The 13,369-nt window shown below is 51.8% G+C and overlaps 1 protein-coding gene across 1 annotated transcript in view; it reads right to left on the reverse strand.

The window, feature by feature from the left end:
- Positions 1–4,146: 4,146 nt before the first annotated feature.
- CORO2B (coronin 2B) overlaps positions 4,147–13,369 on the reverse strand; it is a 135,187-nt gene continuing 125,964 nt past the window's right edge. Inside the window, exons 8-12 of the mRNA XM_060095203.1 lie at positions 12,781–12,877; positions 9,215–9,327; positions 8,796–8,886; positions 8,450–8,589; positions 4,147–4,278 (exon numbers count right to left, since the gene is read on the reverse strand). Coding sequence (XP_059951186.1) covers positions 4,147–4,278; positions 8,450–8,589; positions 8,796–8,886; positions 9,215–9,327; positions 12,781–12,877 — 573 coding nt within the window. The remainder of the gene's footprint in view (positions 4,279–8,449; positions 8,590–8,795; positions 8,887–9,214; positions 9,328–12,780; positions 12,878–13,369) is intronic.

Genomic DNA, 13,369 nt, shown 5'->3' on the forward strand with positions numbered 1-13,369 from the left:
AAATCCCTAACAGCTGCCTGTTCCACACAGAACCTGGCAGAGGGTGGAACTCACCCCAGCCTCCAGGGGCTCCACCTCCTGCTGGGTGACACGATACCCATAGATGGACCACTGGTTGGAGCCCCTCAAGGGCAGGCCTGGCTCTTTCCCATCTCTAGGTTTCCAGCGCCCAGTACTGAGTAGATCCAGCCACTCAGGGTGTGTTAAGCTGAGTTGAAAACCCAGGTAGGTGTTGGTATGTGGAGGGTTGTGAGACAAGAATTCTAGGCATGCCCCAGAGGGACCTCTCCATACAAGAGAAGGGCCTGGAGTTTAGCCTAAGATGTTCTCACCTGGAGAAAAGAAGGGAGCAAGCACCTGGTGGGGAACATGGCAGTGGGAAGGGGTACAAAGAGCTAGAGGGCCTTGTTCTCCTATATGGTTATAATAATCCAAGCAACGTGGTGGGCAAGGCTGTAACTGTCAGCAGGATCAGCATAACAGATGAGGCATGGAGTACATCCTGGTACGTGAAGAACTAAAGGACACGTGGACAACCAACAAGCAATTGATGGGTTCATCAACAAATGCAGCTGGGAAATGGGCTGCCTGGAGAGAAACCACGTTCGACTCTGACCTTGGACAATCTGCCATAATAAGTGATGATTAAAGAGCCGCCCAGTTGGGCTCAGAATTGGGGGTCCTGTGGTACAGAGGCACACATGGGACAGATCACCTTGTGCGTTCACCTGCTCCCCTGGGCGCAGATGGGAGGAAGCCTCAGTCAAGAACCCAGCTCCACCCACCTTCCTTGGCATCCCCGGAGAAGGAGCTTACGAAGGCCAAACTCTCAATGACCTTAGCATTTCTTTCAAGCCCAGGACTGTGAACTGATCTACAACAGAAGCTCCAGGAGTGTCCTTTTCAAATTCATGTTTAGCAAAAGTACTTTTCTGCACCCAAGCCGTGTAGGAAGCCACCCTGCTGCTTCCCTTCTCCTGATATACTTCTTGTTTGTATCACTCGTGCTAGACAATGGGTGGTCTTGGGGATCTGTCCCATTCTTCCAAATGCTGGTGTAGTGGAAACTCAAGTGTTAGACCAGGAATGGACCCTCCAATTTTCCTATCCCCCCCACCTTTTTTTTTTTTCTGCATTGCGTGGCACGTGGGATCTTAGTTCCCCGACCAGGGATCGAACCCGCGCCCTCTGCGTTGGAAGCATGGAGTCTTAACCATTGGACCGCCAGGGTAGTCCCTATCCCCTCATTTTATAGATGGAGAAAGTGAAGCCCAGAGAGGAGAAGTGAACTTCTTCTTGTCACACAGCCCGTCAGAGGCAGAGCTGGGCCTGGACCACACCCGCCCTGTCCCAGTGTCCTGCCCACTGCTCTTCCACTGCCTTTTCTCATTTCCTCCCCTGCCCTTTTTTCTAAGGCTTTCATTGCTTTCCTCTGGCTCTTCTGAGTTTCCTGTGCTGTCTACACTGCCACATGCCTGTCCACTTTGCAGCCTGACAACTCTGCTCCATGCCAACTCTGGCTGGGTGAGAGAGCGAGGGTGTCCCAGCAGCCTGGCAGCCCCTGGTCTCACGACGGGCCCCAGCCCTCCGCCCAGAAGACACCCTGCCCAGCGCTGAGCCTGGCTGAGGACCGGGAGCACGTGCCTCCTCTGGCTCTGGGCTCAGAAGATCCTCGTCCCTGTGTGTCTTCTCTGTTATACCCGCTAAATGACCTTGAGCATGTCACACTCTGGACCTGACTGCTCTTCTGGAAAAGGGGAACAGTTAGAACATAGCACCTAGAGCTGTGAAGATCAAACGAGTCAAATACGTGGAATAGTGCTTTGTAAACTGCAAAGCACCATTCCAGTGTGAAACACTGGTGTCCTTCAGACCCCAACACAGGGCTGGACATATAGCAGATGCCTACTGGATAACTGTGGAACAGTGGTTCTCAACTGGGGGCGATTCTGACACCCCAAGGGCCACTGGGTGATACCTGGAGACATTTTTGTGTATCACAACTGGGTTCGGGGTGCTGTGGCATCTGACTGGTGGAAGCCAGGGATGCTGCTAAATGGCTTACAGGGCACAGGACAGCCCTCAGAGCAAAGAATTATCTAGTGCCATACGTCAACAGTGCTGACGTTCAGAAGCCTTGCTGTAGATGGATGAAAGTGTGAAATTATATCTGTAGACACAGATGTGATTTGTTGTTCCACTAAAGCAAAGGAGCTGTGGCTGGGGAGCTGACCATCAAGATACCATGGTGACCAAGAGCAGGAACCTCTCAGGTGAAATGAGCTGGCCGTGCCCGGGTCTGATAAGTTGAAAACATTTTATTTCAATTCTATCCTCAGGAGGCAGCATAAATAATCACAGAAGACCACAAAGGTCAGTGGGGAAGAAAAAAAAGCTTCAGAAGTGTGGGGAAGAGGAGATGTAAGCTTACACAGTCTAGCTGCGGGGTCTGGGGGGTGAGGAGACCCTGCTTTAGCTGGCCGAGAGGGTAGAAGGCTCTTGGAGGAGAAGCCCGAGGGGTCAGGGGGGCTTTCCCTGCCCAGGTCACTGGGGGTGCTTAGGGAGCCCCGCCTCTGTGGATGGATGTTCTGCAGGGCAGCCGTGGGACAAGCAGTGTGGAGCACAATGCATCTAGTAGGTCCTAGCTAATGAGAAAGAAGAGTGGACACCCACTTCTTGGTGCCCAGGCCAGACCTCACCCCTAAACTGTGACTTTTCTAAGAACAGTGTTCATGGACTCCGTAGGTAGTGACAAATGAAGGGAGAAAAAGAGGAAAAAAAGAAAATTGTAGAAGACCAAGTGAAATGTGGCATCTCCCAGGGTCCTGTGACCTTGGGCTCCTTTTCGGTTTCTTTATCTGCAAAGTGGGGAGAATGCTCCCTTCCTCTGGGAGCTGAGATGAGGCTCAAATGGGATCCTAAGTGTCGAAGGGCTGTGTAAACTTTAAAGTGCTACACCCACGTGAGGGGCTGTGGTCATCCTACAACTGTAAGGCTGACCGTGACTGAGAGAGCAGGGCCGAGACATGCACGCAGAGCAGCCCTCAGAGCCATCAGGCCCCTGCTCGGCCTCCCCAGGGCCAGCTCCACCCTTCTCAGCCTCAGCCTCCAGGAGGAAGAGGCCTCATCTCAGAGGGAGTCCCCTGGGGGGTGGGAGCAGAAGGTGGGGGCCAGGAGGACGTAGGAGCACTGAGTGTGAGGGGCCTCGACTGGGCAGTGACACACATTGGCACTACTGGTGCTGGGAGGCTCCCAGTCCTCTCCTCCACGGAGACTTGGGCCCTGGTGATGCCCCCGTGGGATTGGCATCTTGATGCAGTGGGAAGGGTCTGGGCCTGAGGTCTGCACACCACTGGTCCTGGGCCTGGGTCCACTGTTCATCTGCTGGGTGACTTAGTGAAGTCACTACCCCATTGCAACCCTCAGTTCTGTCACTTGTAAAATGGAGACACGATTCCCTACCCTGCCTGCTTCACAAAGTCAGTGGGAGAAGGGTGTTGCCAGAGCTTTGAAGAGCATCGGGGGAAAGCAAGGGGGCATTATGGCCTTGGCGAGCGATCCTCTTAATTCCCTGAAGATAAGAGAGAGGGGGCAAGAGACAGGAAGGAGTTGGGCTGCTCGCAACCCTTGTCAGGTGAGTGGGCTTCCAGGGCTGCCGGGGGAGAGGGAGGTGGGGGATGGGAGGGAGAACAGCTGATGCTGGCAATCCAGCCCTTACTGTGCGTCCATCAGGGCCACTGTGAGCCCCAGCAGGGAGCACGGAGATGTCCTGGCAGCCCCCTTTGCAGGGGAAAAGTTCAACCTCTAAGTCTCCTGGGGTCCAGGCTTCCCCCTCCGATCCCTGGTCCATTGAGGGCACCCCTCGGGGAGTCCGAGGTCTTTGCCAGCCAAGGGGAAGCCGAGGCTCCTGGGGTGGCAGGGGAAGGGGCTGCCAGCCTGGGTCTCCGGGAGAGGCTGAGGGCTTTTGTTAGCATGAGGTCGAGAGGTCAAAGGTCAGCTTCCAGTTCTTGAGGTGGCAGGTGGGGTCCTCAGGCACTCCCCCAGCTCCAGTCCTGGCTCTGTCTCTGGGGTCACCGGAGAAGGGGAAGTTAAGGGACGAGTAGAAACAACGGAGAGATCGGCTTAGAAAGCAGCTCAGCCGGGGAGCTAACAGTTCTTGGGGCTGTTGCGCAAGTTTTTCAGTTCCAGCTGTAGCTGCCGAATGCGGATGTCCTTCTGGGCCAGCTCCTCTTTCAACCTCCGAATCTCATCCTGCTGCCGGAAGAACATCCGGAGGAGCTGGGGTGGGTGAGAGAGGGGGCCGGTGAGCCAAAGAGAGCAGGTGAGAAGGTGACATTTCGAGGGGGCATCCAGACCCCCAACTCCACCCCCATGCCCCTTGCAGCCGCTGTCCTCCTGGCCCAGGCCTCCCACACCTCCTCCGTTCCGGTGCCCCAGGTGACTCAGGTCACTGCCGCTCTCCCTTCTCCAGATTCAGCTCATGGCTCCCACCCACGTCCACCCCCAGCCCGCACCGTGAGGCAGAGAAGAAAAGCTCTGGCATATGCAGACCCGCCTCGGGCACTGCTCCAGGGTCACTGAAGAAGGGATGAGTCCACACAGGCCAGTTTTCCAATATCCCAAGCTCACCCTTTCAGGGCTTCAAACCGTATACTTCATTTACCTACCACTTGGAATAGAAAGCTTTCTAAAATGTTTTGCATCCTTCTCTTCTTAACGTAGCTCAGGATACAGAATGGAATCCAGCTTTTTTTCCTGCTGACAGGGGACTAGCACAGTGCACCGAAGTATGCACCAGCCATTGCTGGAGTGGCCATGAGCAAAGCATGGGAATCTGACAGACCCTCGCTTAGATGGCTCCCTGGATTAACCAGCCTCTCCATTTCTTCCATAAAACAGACTGACTGACGCCCGCGAAATACAGCCTCCACAGGCTCCTGGAGGACCCCACACACTTGAGCTGAAAGTTACCAACAAGCAGTCGTGTTGGTCCTCAAACTGCCTACTGTGAGTTGCATCTGTTTTTGTATGATGATTGCACAGTTTAATTAAATATGACATAAACTGATGAAATAGGAATACAAAAAGAGTTGCTGTTTCTATAAAAACTAAGTTGAATGCATTCGAGAATCTTGAAGAAGGGGGTGCTAAGAAAGTTGTTACTGAATTAGGTGTGGATGATATACACATAAAAGGTTGGGGAATATTCTATATCTTGATTGTATGGTAGTGGTCACACAGCTGTAGGCATATGTCAAAACTCATGGAACTGTACACTACAAAGGATGAATTTTACTGTAGGTCAATTACACCTCAATAAACCTGTCTTAAAAAAAAACCCGGGGGACTTCCCTGGTGGTCCAGTGGCTAAGACTCCACGCTCCCAATGCAGGGGGCCTGGGTTCAATCCCTGGTCAGGGAACTAGATCCCACACACCACAACTAAGAGTTCACATGCTGCAACGAAGATCCCACATGCCATAACTAAGACACGGAGCAGCCAAATAAATAAATATTAAAAAAACACACAAATAAAACAACTGGGGAAAGCTTTGAAAAAACAAGAGCTTTGTTTTCAGATTGATTTTAAGTTCCACTTAAAAGAAACTGAAACTGGAAACTGGAGTTAAAGTGTGGTGCATTTGACAAAGACATAGCAGATCCCAACTGGGACGTCCTCAAAGAAAAGGTCTTGGTCCTACATCAAAACGTGTGGAATGAATGTATATGTTTTATATTTTAAATGAAAATAAATTGTTTAAAGAATATATATAGGGCTTCCCTGGTGGCGCAGTGGTTAAGAGTCCGCCTGCCGATGCAGGGGATACGGGTTCGTGCCCTGGTCCGGGAAGATCCCACATGCCGCGGAGTGGCTGGGCCCGTGAGCCATGGCCGCTGAGCCTGCGTGTCCGGAGCCTGTGCTCCGCAATGGGAGAGGCCACAACAGTGAGAGGCCCACGTACCACACAAAAAAAAAATATATATATATATATATATATATAATTTTTGTGATTCTTTCCTTTAACGGACTTTTTTTTTTTCATTAACCAACAAACCAGTCCTGGTTACATCTGTTCAGAGGGATGCTGTGATGTTTGCCCTGCACTAAGTGATTCTACACACTCCTGTGCCTTCCAAGTTCTCAAAATTTCTTTGTATAATTTTTTGGATCTACTTTTGTTTAAAAAACAGATTTACTTAAGTGTAATTCATGTACCATAAATTTCACTCATTTTAAGTCAATTCAGTGAGTTTTAGTAAAATTACAGAGCTGTACAATGATGTCTTCTCCCCTGTGTCAAGCTACCTGTCGTCTCTTCACACTTAGACCAATGTTCACAGCCCCATTATCTCATTGGTTGCTTCCAGTCTTCTGTGATGATTAAAATTGTAGGTAAAACCAGAGTAACAGGCTCTGAGCAAATTTTTTTTTTCCCAACAAGCAAAGTATCCAGGCTGTAGTGTAGAGAGATTGTGCCACCTGTGTGGTCTGCTCAGAGACCCTTTAAAATATTTCTCCAGGTCCTCCATTCTGATTGATACAGACAAGTCCATAGCTCAAGGTTACTCATTGTAACTGCTATTCACCCTGCCTTCTCCACACCCAGTACTAGAACCAACTTCAGGTTCTTGTTATGGCCCTGGGCTATCGCAGCAATTCAACTATGTCTACCTTCTCAAGGTACTTAAAAGAAAAAAAAAATTTTTTAATGGAAAACAAAAACAAGGACCCATCATCCAATTTCAGCAAATAACATGCAAGCACTCTTCTTTTTTTTTTTTTTTTTTACTTTTTGGCCGTTCCACGTTGCATGCGGGATCTTAGTTCCCTGACCAGGGATTGAACCTGCACCCCCTGCACTGGAAGCACAGTCTTAACTGCTGGACCACCAGGGAAGTCCCCATGTGACCACTCTTGCTTTGGCTTTACTCTTACCTACTTCCCCTGTACCACCCTCCTCGCGATTATTTTGAAGCAAGTCCCATTGATCACACGGTCTCATCCAGCCTTAGAAATCTGAACATCCCTCTATAATGGCACATAAACATATTTTATAGCAATTATCAATTTACCTGCCAGTTTCACCTTTAAGACTGTGAGGTCCCAGAGGTTAGGAATGGTCTTACTTTTATGAATAACAGTGATAATTATAAGTTGGTGTGACAAGAAATCCTGTAAGATGGCCCCATGTTATCCTTTCCTTTCATGGGTAGACGGGACCTAGTAACTTGCTTCAAATGAATAGAATATGGCAGACATGGTGGTATGTCATTTGCAAGGGGAGTTGACAAAAAGACTGTGGCTTCCATCTTGGACACCCTCTCTTCCTCACTGCCATGCTGTGAGCAGCCCTATGGAGAGGTCCATATAGCAAGGACCTGAGGGAGGCATCCGGCTGACAGCCCCTGAGGGACTGAGACCCTTAGTCCAATGACCTGTGAGGAAATAAGTCTTGCCAGCAACGAAGTGAGTGAACCTGGAAGCAGATCCTTCCACAGGTGAGTCTTCAGATGTGACTGCAGCCCTGGCTGATGGTTCACACCCTCATGAGAGACCTCGAGCCGCGGGCACCCACAGATACTATGAGATAATAAATGTTTGGGGTTTAAGTCCCTAAGTCTTGGGGTAATTTGTTACATGGTAATCGAGAGCTAATACAGTTAGCCTCTTTATGCATTTAATGTGAGTAGGAAGAGTGCTAGATACTTAGCAATGGTCTCTTTAATGCTCCCAGCATTTCATATCCCCATTTTACTGTGAGGAAATGGACTTAGGGAAGTCAGGAAACATGTTCAGGCACAGCCAAGAAATGAGAGAGCCAGGATCCAAATGCAGGTGGGTCCCTGCAGCCATCTCCACCGCAGCTGCATCAAGCCCAGTGCCTGGCACACAGTGGGCATTCCGTGAATCCTGGCTGAGCTGAACTACGCTGGTGCCAGGGACCAAGGGTGTGGTTGGAAGGAGAGGCCTCTGGGGGGCGTGGACAAGGCCCAGCTCCAGTCACCCCTGATGAGCTGCTCCCTTTCCAAATGGTACAAAGAGTACTTTCATCAACACGCAGCCTCTTCCACAAAAACAGGAAATCATCAGACCCTGCTGCTGCTGCCATTCCAGGGAGGAAAGCAGTGCTGTAATGCATGAGGCTGGCTTTCCCCATGAGTCAGGAATTTATAACTCCAGATGACAGCAACATTCTGAAATGGATTCAGGAGGGGACACATAACTCTAGGTTCGCGGGTTTGAGGGGCATCAATATCCCTACCATAGCCCAGCCTCTAGTTATTGGGGTCAGAGGCAATGGAAGCCAACAGCAGGCTACTTATGGTATTTGTCAGAGAAAGAAAAATGCCTCAGAACGGAGCTAGCTTAAAGGCCTGAAGCCCATAATTGAAATGCAAAGGTCTCGCTCTGCCAGGATGTGTGGCAGCAATAACTTATATTCCTTACCTCATTCTCTGTCCTGGGTGGGACATTTTCTAATAAATCTATTCCGTTGACCACAACGCTCTTCTTTTCTTTGATGGGAGCCTTGAATACCATTTTGGGGGACTTCTTATAGCCTTCTTTCAAAGACATCAGCACAGGATCTAAGAAAGGCAAGGGATGTGTTCTCACTGACAATTCCATTGACTGTCAAGTGATGGTGGCTCTCACTTAACACCACGCCCGACAGTCGGCGGAGGGTGAGGGCAAGTTCAATGAGGAGGATATGCAAGGGGAAGGGGGTGGGCTAGACCGAATGCCAAGGTTGCAGTCTCCTAGCCTCTTCTGGGAAGCCCACCCCTTGCGGTACCTCGGTTGATGCCTCCCAGCCACTCATCGGGGGTCAGAGCTGGCTCTGTGCCTGGCGTCATGGGGTAAATGTCTTCCTGGTAGGAATCCGACTGCAGCGGGGGAAGCAGAAGAGTGGACAGATGGGGGGCTGCTGAGAAAGCCCCTGCTCTCCAGTCAGATTCTCCTCTTTGCTGACGTCCAACCGCATACCTGCTGCCCTGCCTCCGGCCTTTGTACTCACAGTGTCTCCCATTTGGAATTCCCACCTTGCCTTCCGTAGCCAGCCAAACTGTCCTCACCTGGGAGCGGCCTCCACCCCCCACCCCCATCCACAGGAAAAGGGCTCCTTCTTCCGGGCTCCGCCAGGCTTACAGTCAGTGGCGAGAAAGCTAGGCTTCAATGCCAGGGGCCCTTTGGAGCCAGACCAGCCCCACTCACCCTCCGGGGCACGATCATGGAGATAGGCTCAATCAGGCCCTTGAGAGTCACCAGCTTGTAGAATCGGAACACCTCGCAGGCAGACACATCCAGCCCGTGCTTGGGCATAACCCCTGTGGACAGGCATACATACGGCTACATGGGGTCCCGGGAATCCCCCCTCAGCGCCCCTCCTTCCTGGTGACCTTGGCCAGGGGAAAGGCACAGGTGGAGGGCACTAGGTTTGCAGGCAATGACCCATACAGTAGACAGGAGGGGGCTGGGGGCTTCCTGAGTCAGGCTCTGTCTCTGGGTGGTAACTTCTCAAATAAGCCCCGTGGGCAAGCCCCTGCCTCACCAAGGGGCACGCTATAGATTTGGGGCATTTGAGAACTGGAAGGGGCTGCAGAACTATTTGAATCAAATCCATTCTTTTTACAGATGAGACTCTTGAGGGTCAGAGGGGAAGGGGCTTTTGCCCGAGGTCACACAGTGTTGTCACTGTATAAGCCAGAGAGACCATCACCTTGTGAAATGAACTGGTTTCCTGAAGCCTCTGTGCCCCCAGTCTTCAGAGAGAGAGAAGGAGGGAGAAAGCTTTCCCCGTGCACCCCAGAGGTCTAAACGCAGCCCAAGACTGCCGTTCCGTCATGTGTCTTATAGGATCGACAGGGGTGCGTGTGTGCATGTATATCTGCGTGGGCACCAGATACAACATCCCTAACAGCTGCATCAGCTGAACACTGGCTGGGGCAACAGTGCAGTGTGGGGTTAGGAACACAAGCTTTGGGGTGGGACAGAATCCTGGGTCTGAATCCCGACTCTCCCCTCTTTCTGGCCGGGAGTCCTTGGGCAAATCACTGCTCTCTGAGCTCCAGCTTCCCTGGTTGCCTAGAGGAGTCCAGTAGTGGCCCCTCCTGAGATGGTCGGGGGACTGAGTGCGAAGATGCTTGTTAACTGCCCGGCAGTGATGAGCACAGATAACATTAGTTTCTTTCTCCGTGATGTGAATATGAGTTAAGGTTCTACCTCTCCTCGGCTGGAGCAGAAGGCTGCTCTTCCAGAGAAGGGAATTCCAGGAGCTGGAGAGAAGTGGCATCATGGTACCAAGTGAGCCAGCAGACTTGGGTTTGAATCCTGGCTCTGCCACTTAGGAGCTAAGTGACCTGCCTGGGGTGAGTGACAAAGCCACTTGGAACCTACGGAAAGTGCCTGGCTCGTGGCAAATGCTCAACAGTGGCCACAGGTGAGGAGGACAAGGAGAAATAGCTGTCCTCAGTCCCCCCTCCCTCCTCTCCTCCCCATGTCCTGCTGACCCAACTTTCTAAACATCTCCTGGATCCATCCTCACCTCCTCATCCCCACGCCATCCCCCTAGTTACCATCCTCTCTTGCCTAGAAGTCCACAGTGGCCTCCTAACTGGTCTCTCTGCCTCCCTCCTGCCCTTTCAAGATCCAGTCTCCCTACAGAAGCCAGAGCAATCTTAAACCAACCTTTCAGATCACATCACACTGTCCCACTCCCACCTACCCATCCACCCAAGAAAAAGAAAATTCTACGAGTTCCCGGTGAAACCCCAACTCCTTCCCCTGGGTGATGGTTAATGTCGGTGGACCCAGTAAAGTAGATGGCCCTCCCCAATGTGGGTGGGCATCTTCCAATCCGTCGCAGCACTGAACAGAACAAAGGCCAGAGGAAGGAGGAATTTTCCCTTTTTTCTCTGCCTTGCTGCTTGAGCTGGGACATCTCATCTCATCCCCTGCCCTCGGACTGGGATTCACACCATCGGCTCCCTGGGGTCTCAGGTCTTCAGACTTGAGTTGGATTATACCACTGGCTTTCCTGGGCCTCCAACTTGCAGAGGGAAGATTGTGAGACTTCTCAGCCTCCATAATCACGTGAACCAAATCCTTGCAATTCCCCTTTTATAAATATACTTGGTTGTTTCTCTGGAGAACTCTAATATACCCTGTCTAATGCATCCCATGGGATCTGGCCCCTGCACACCTCTCCAGCTTAATCCCCTAACACTTACCCATCTTCCGCATGTTTATGCTTAGCCACACTGCCCTCCCTTCTGCTCCTAGAACATGCCAGGCTCTTTCTGGCCTCAGGGCCTTTGCACTAACTGTTCTTTCTGCTGGCACTACTCTTCCCCTTTCCTGCCTTTTGGATCTCAGTTTAAAATGTCACCTCCACAGCAAGGCTTCCCCCGACCACCTGGTCTAAAACAGCCCCCGTCACTCTCTGTTCTATTACCCCATCTGATTCTCTTCTTAGAACTTACTACCATCCAATATTTCCCTTACTTATTTGTTTACTGTCTGTCTGTCCCTCAGTGGGATGTGAGTGAGGCTGTGTTCTGTTTTATTTATCACTTTACTCCTGGACTAGTCCAGGGTCTGGCACAGTCCAGAGTCGGGCACACAGCTGGTACCCAGTACATGTTTGTTGAATGACTACAGGAAGGAACAGAAGGAGACAAGTACTCTGCCAGGTGTTCTGTATACATGATCTCTAAGCTTTACAACAGCCCTTCAAGGTAGGTTTAATTATCCCCATTTTACAGACGAAGAAACTGGGACTCAGAGGGGTTAGGGACACAGTTTAATCAGAATATAAACCTAGCTTGGACTCCAAAGTCCAGGTTGCTTGTTATACTATTTGATGATGGGGTGACAGTGAGGGAGGTGGGGATGACAGAGCCCTGGGGAAGGGTGAAGTCAGTGGAATGGTCATTCGGACCTCAGGCATATCTCTGGGCCTCCATTTTGCTGCTAGTCCCTGAGAGGGGTCCTTGGGCCCCTCCAGCCCTGATGTCTCTGAAGCTGGCCCTCAGGCCGTGTCCATAATCCCAGATCCTCAGAGGGACAAAGCCAGACTCAAATTCTAAGGAGAGGAGGGAACAGATCCCTGAAGAGATTCCTTCCCCTGGGTGATTTGGACCCCAAATGGGGGAATGCTGAATCGGATGCACTGCCAGTGTGAGTCACTGGGCATGAAGATTTCATTGTAAGGCTTTAGCGGTGGGAGAGGGTAGGGCGTGAAGGACGGACTCACTACACTTGTCAATCCTGGAGCCCTCTATGGGATTTGCCTGAGAACCTGGGGATGCAGTGAGGGGGACACCCTGGAATTCCTCCTGTCTTCTCAGGCAAGGACAGAGCTGCTTTGGGGGACTGAGGGTCCTGACTTCCCAGAGGCTTCAGGAAGGGACATGCTGCTGGACCCTGTTCTGACCTTTAGTTACTGAACCTCCTCCCACTATGTCAGAACAACAATGGGCTTCGGCCTCCCCATCTGCAAATGGGAATGAAGGTACTGCCCACACCCCTGCAGGCTGCTGATGGCCAGAGATGGTGGAGGACACCAAGCGCCGTGGGCTGATGGAGCCGGTCTTCAGGCTGGCTGAAGAAGAGCAGGCTGACCTCCACAGGGCAGCACCCAGAGGTTCTATTCTGACCTGCCCATGAGCCGTGGCCTTCTGAGTCTGACTTTTCATTTTGGGGGCAGGGTGGCCCAAGAGCCAAATTCCAGTCTCTCCTTCTACAGCCTAACAACCGCGAGAGCCCCCGGACCCCCTTACCGAGGCCTTTCTGCGGGGCTGGGGAGCGGAACTCCATGAGGTAACTCAGGTAGGGCTTCTCGGTGCTGATCTCGTAGTACCTGATGTTTCCGTCTCCCTAGGGGCCGGGGGTGGGGAGGGAGGTGAGGAAGGAAGAGAGGGAGGGGCGGGCTCAGCAGGTCCTGGTCCAGCGGGCTGCTGAAAAGAGCCTCTGCCATGCCTCCGAGGTGGTCAAAAGACCAGGGAGGCCTGGCCTCTAGGCCCCCAGTGGGGCTGCCGTAGGAGACTTGCTGGGGGTGGTGGGGTGGAGGTCGGGTGCTGTGTGTGTGCGTGCACGGTCACGGGCCTATTGACAGACTTTCTAACAAGATCTCCTGGCAGGTGCCTCCAATCCCATCATTAGGGATGATTCACGTCAGGTTCTGATCCTTATTCCCAAGTAAAACCCCACTCCAATCCACCCCTGAAGGAATTCTCAGTCACTGACACCTCAGCAGAATGAGTGTCCAACTTGAGGGTAGGTTTTGACCCATGTTGGGTCAGGGGAAGGGCAGACAGGTTAGGCTCTTCTTGGGAGGTAGGGCAGGAGCAGGGGCCCAATGGGGGCAGG

This window comes from Mesoplodon densirostris, chromosome 4 (genome assembly GCF_025265405.1).
Source record: "Mesoplodon densirostris isolate mMesDen1 chromosome 4, mMesDen1 primary haplotype, whole genome shotgun sequence".
NCBI classification, from domain to species: Eukaryota; Metazoa; Chordata; class Mammalia; order Artiodactyla; family Ziphiidae; genus Mesoplodon; species Mesoplodon densirostris.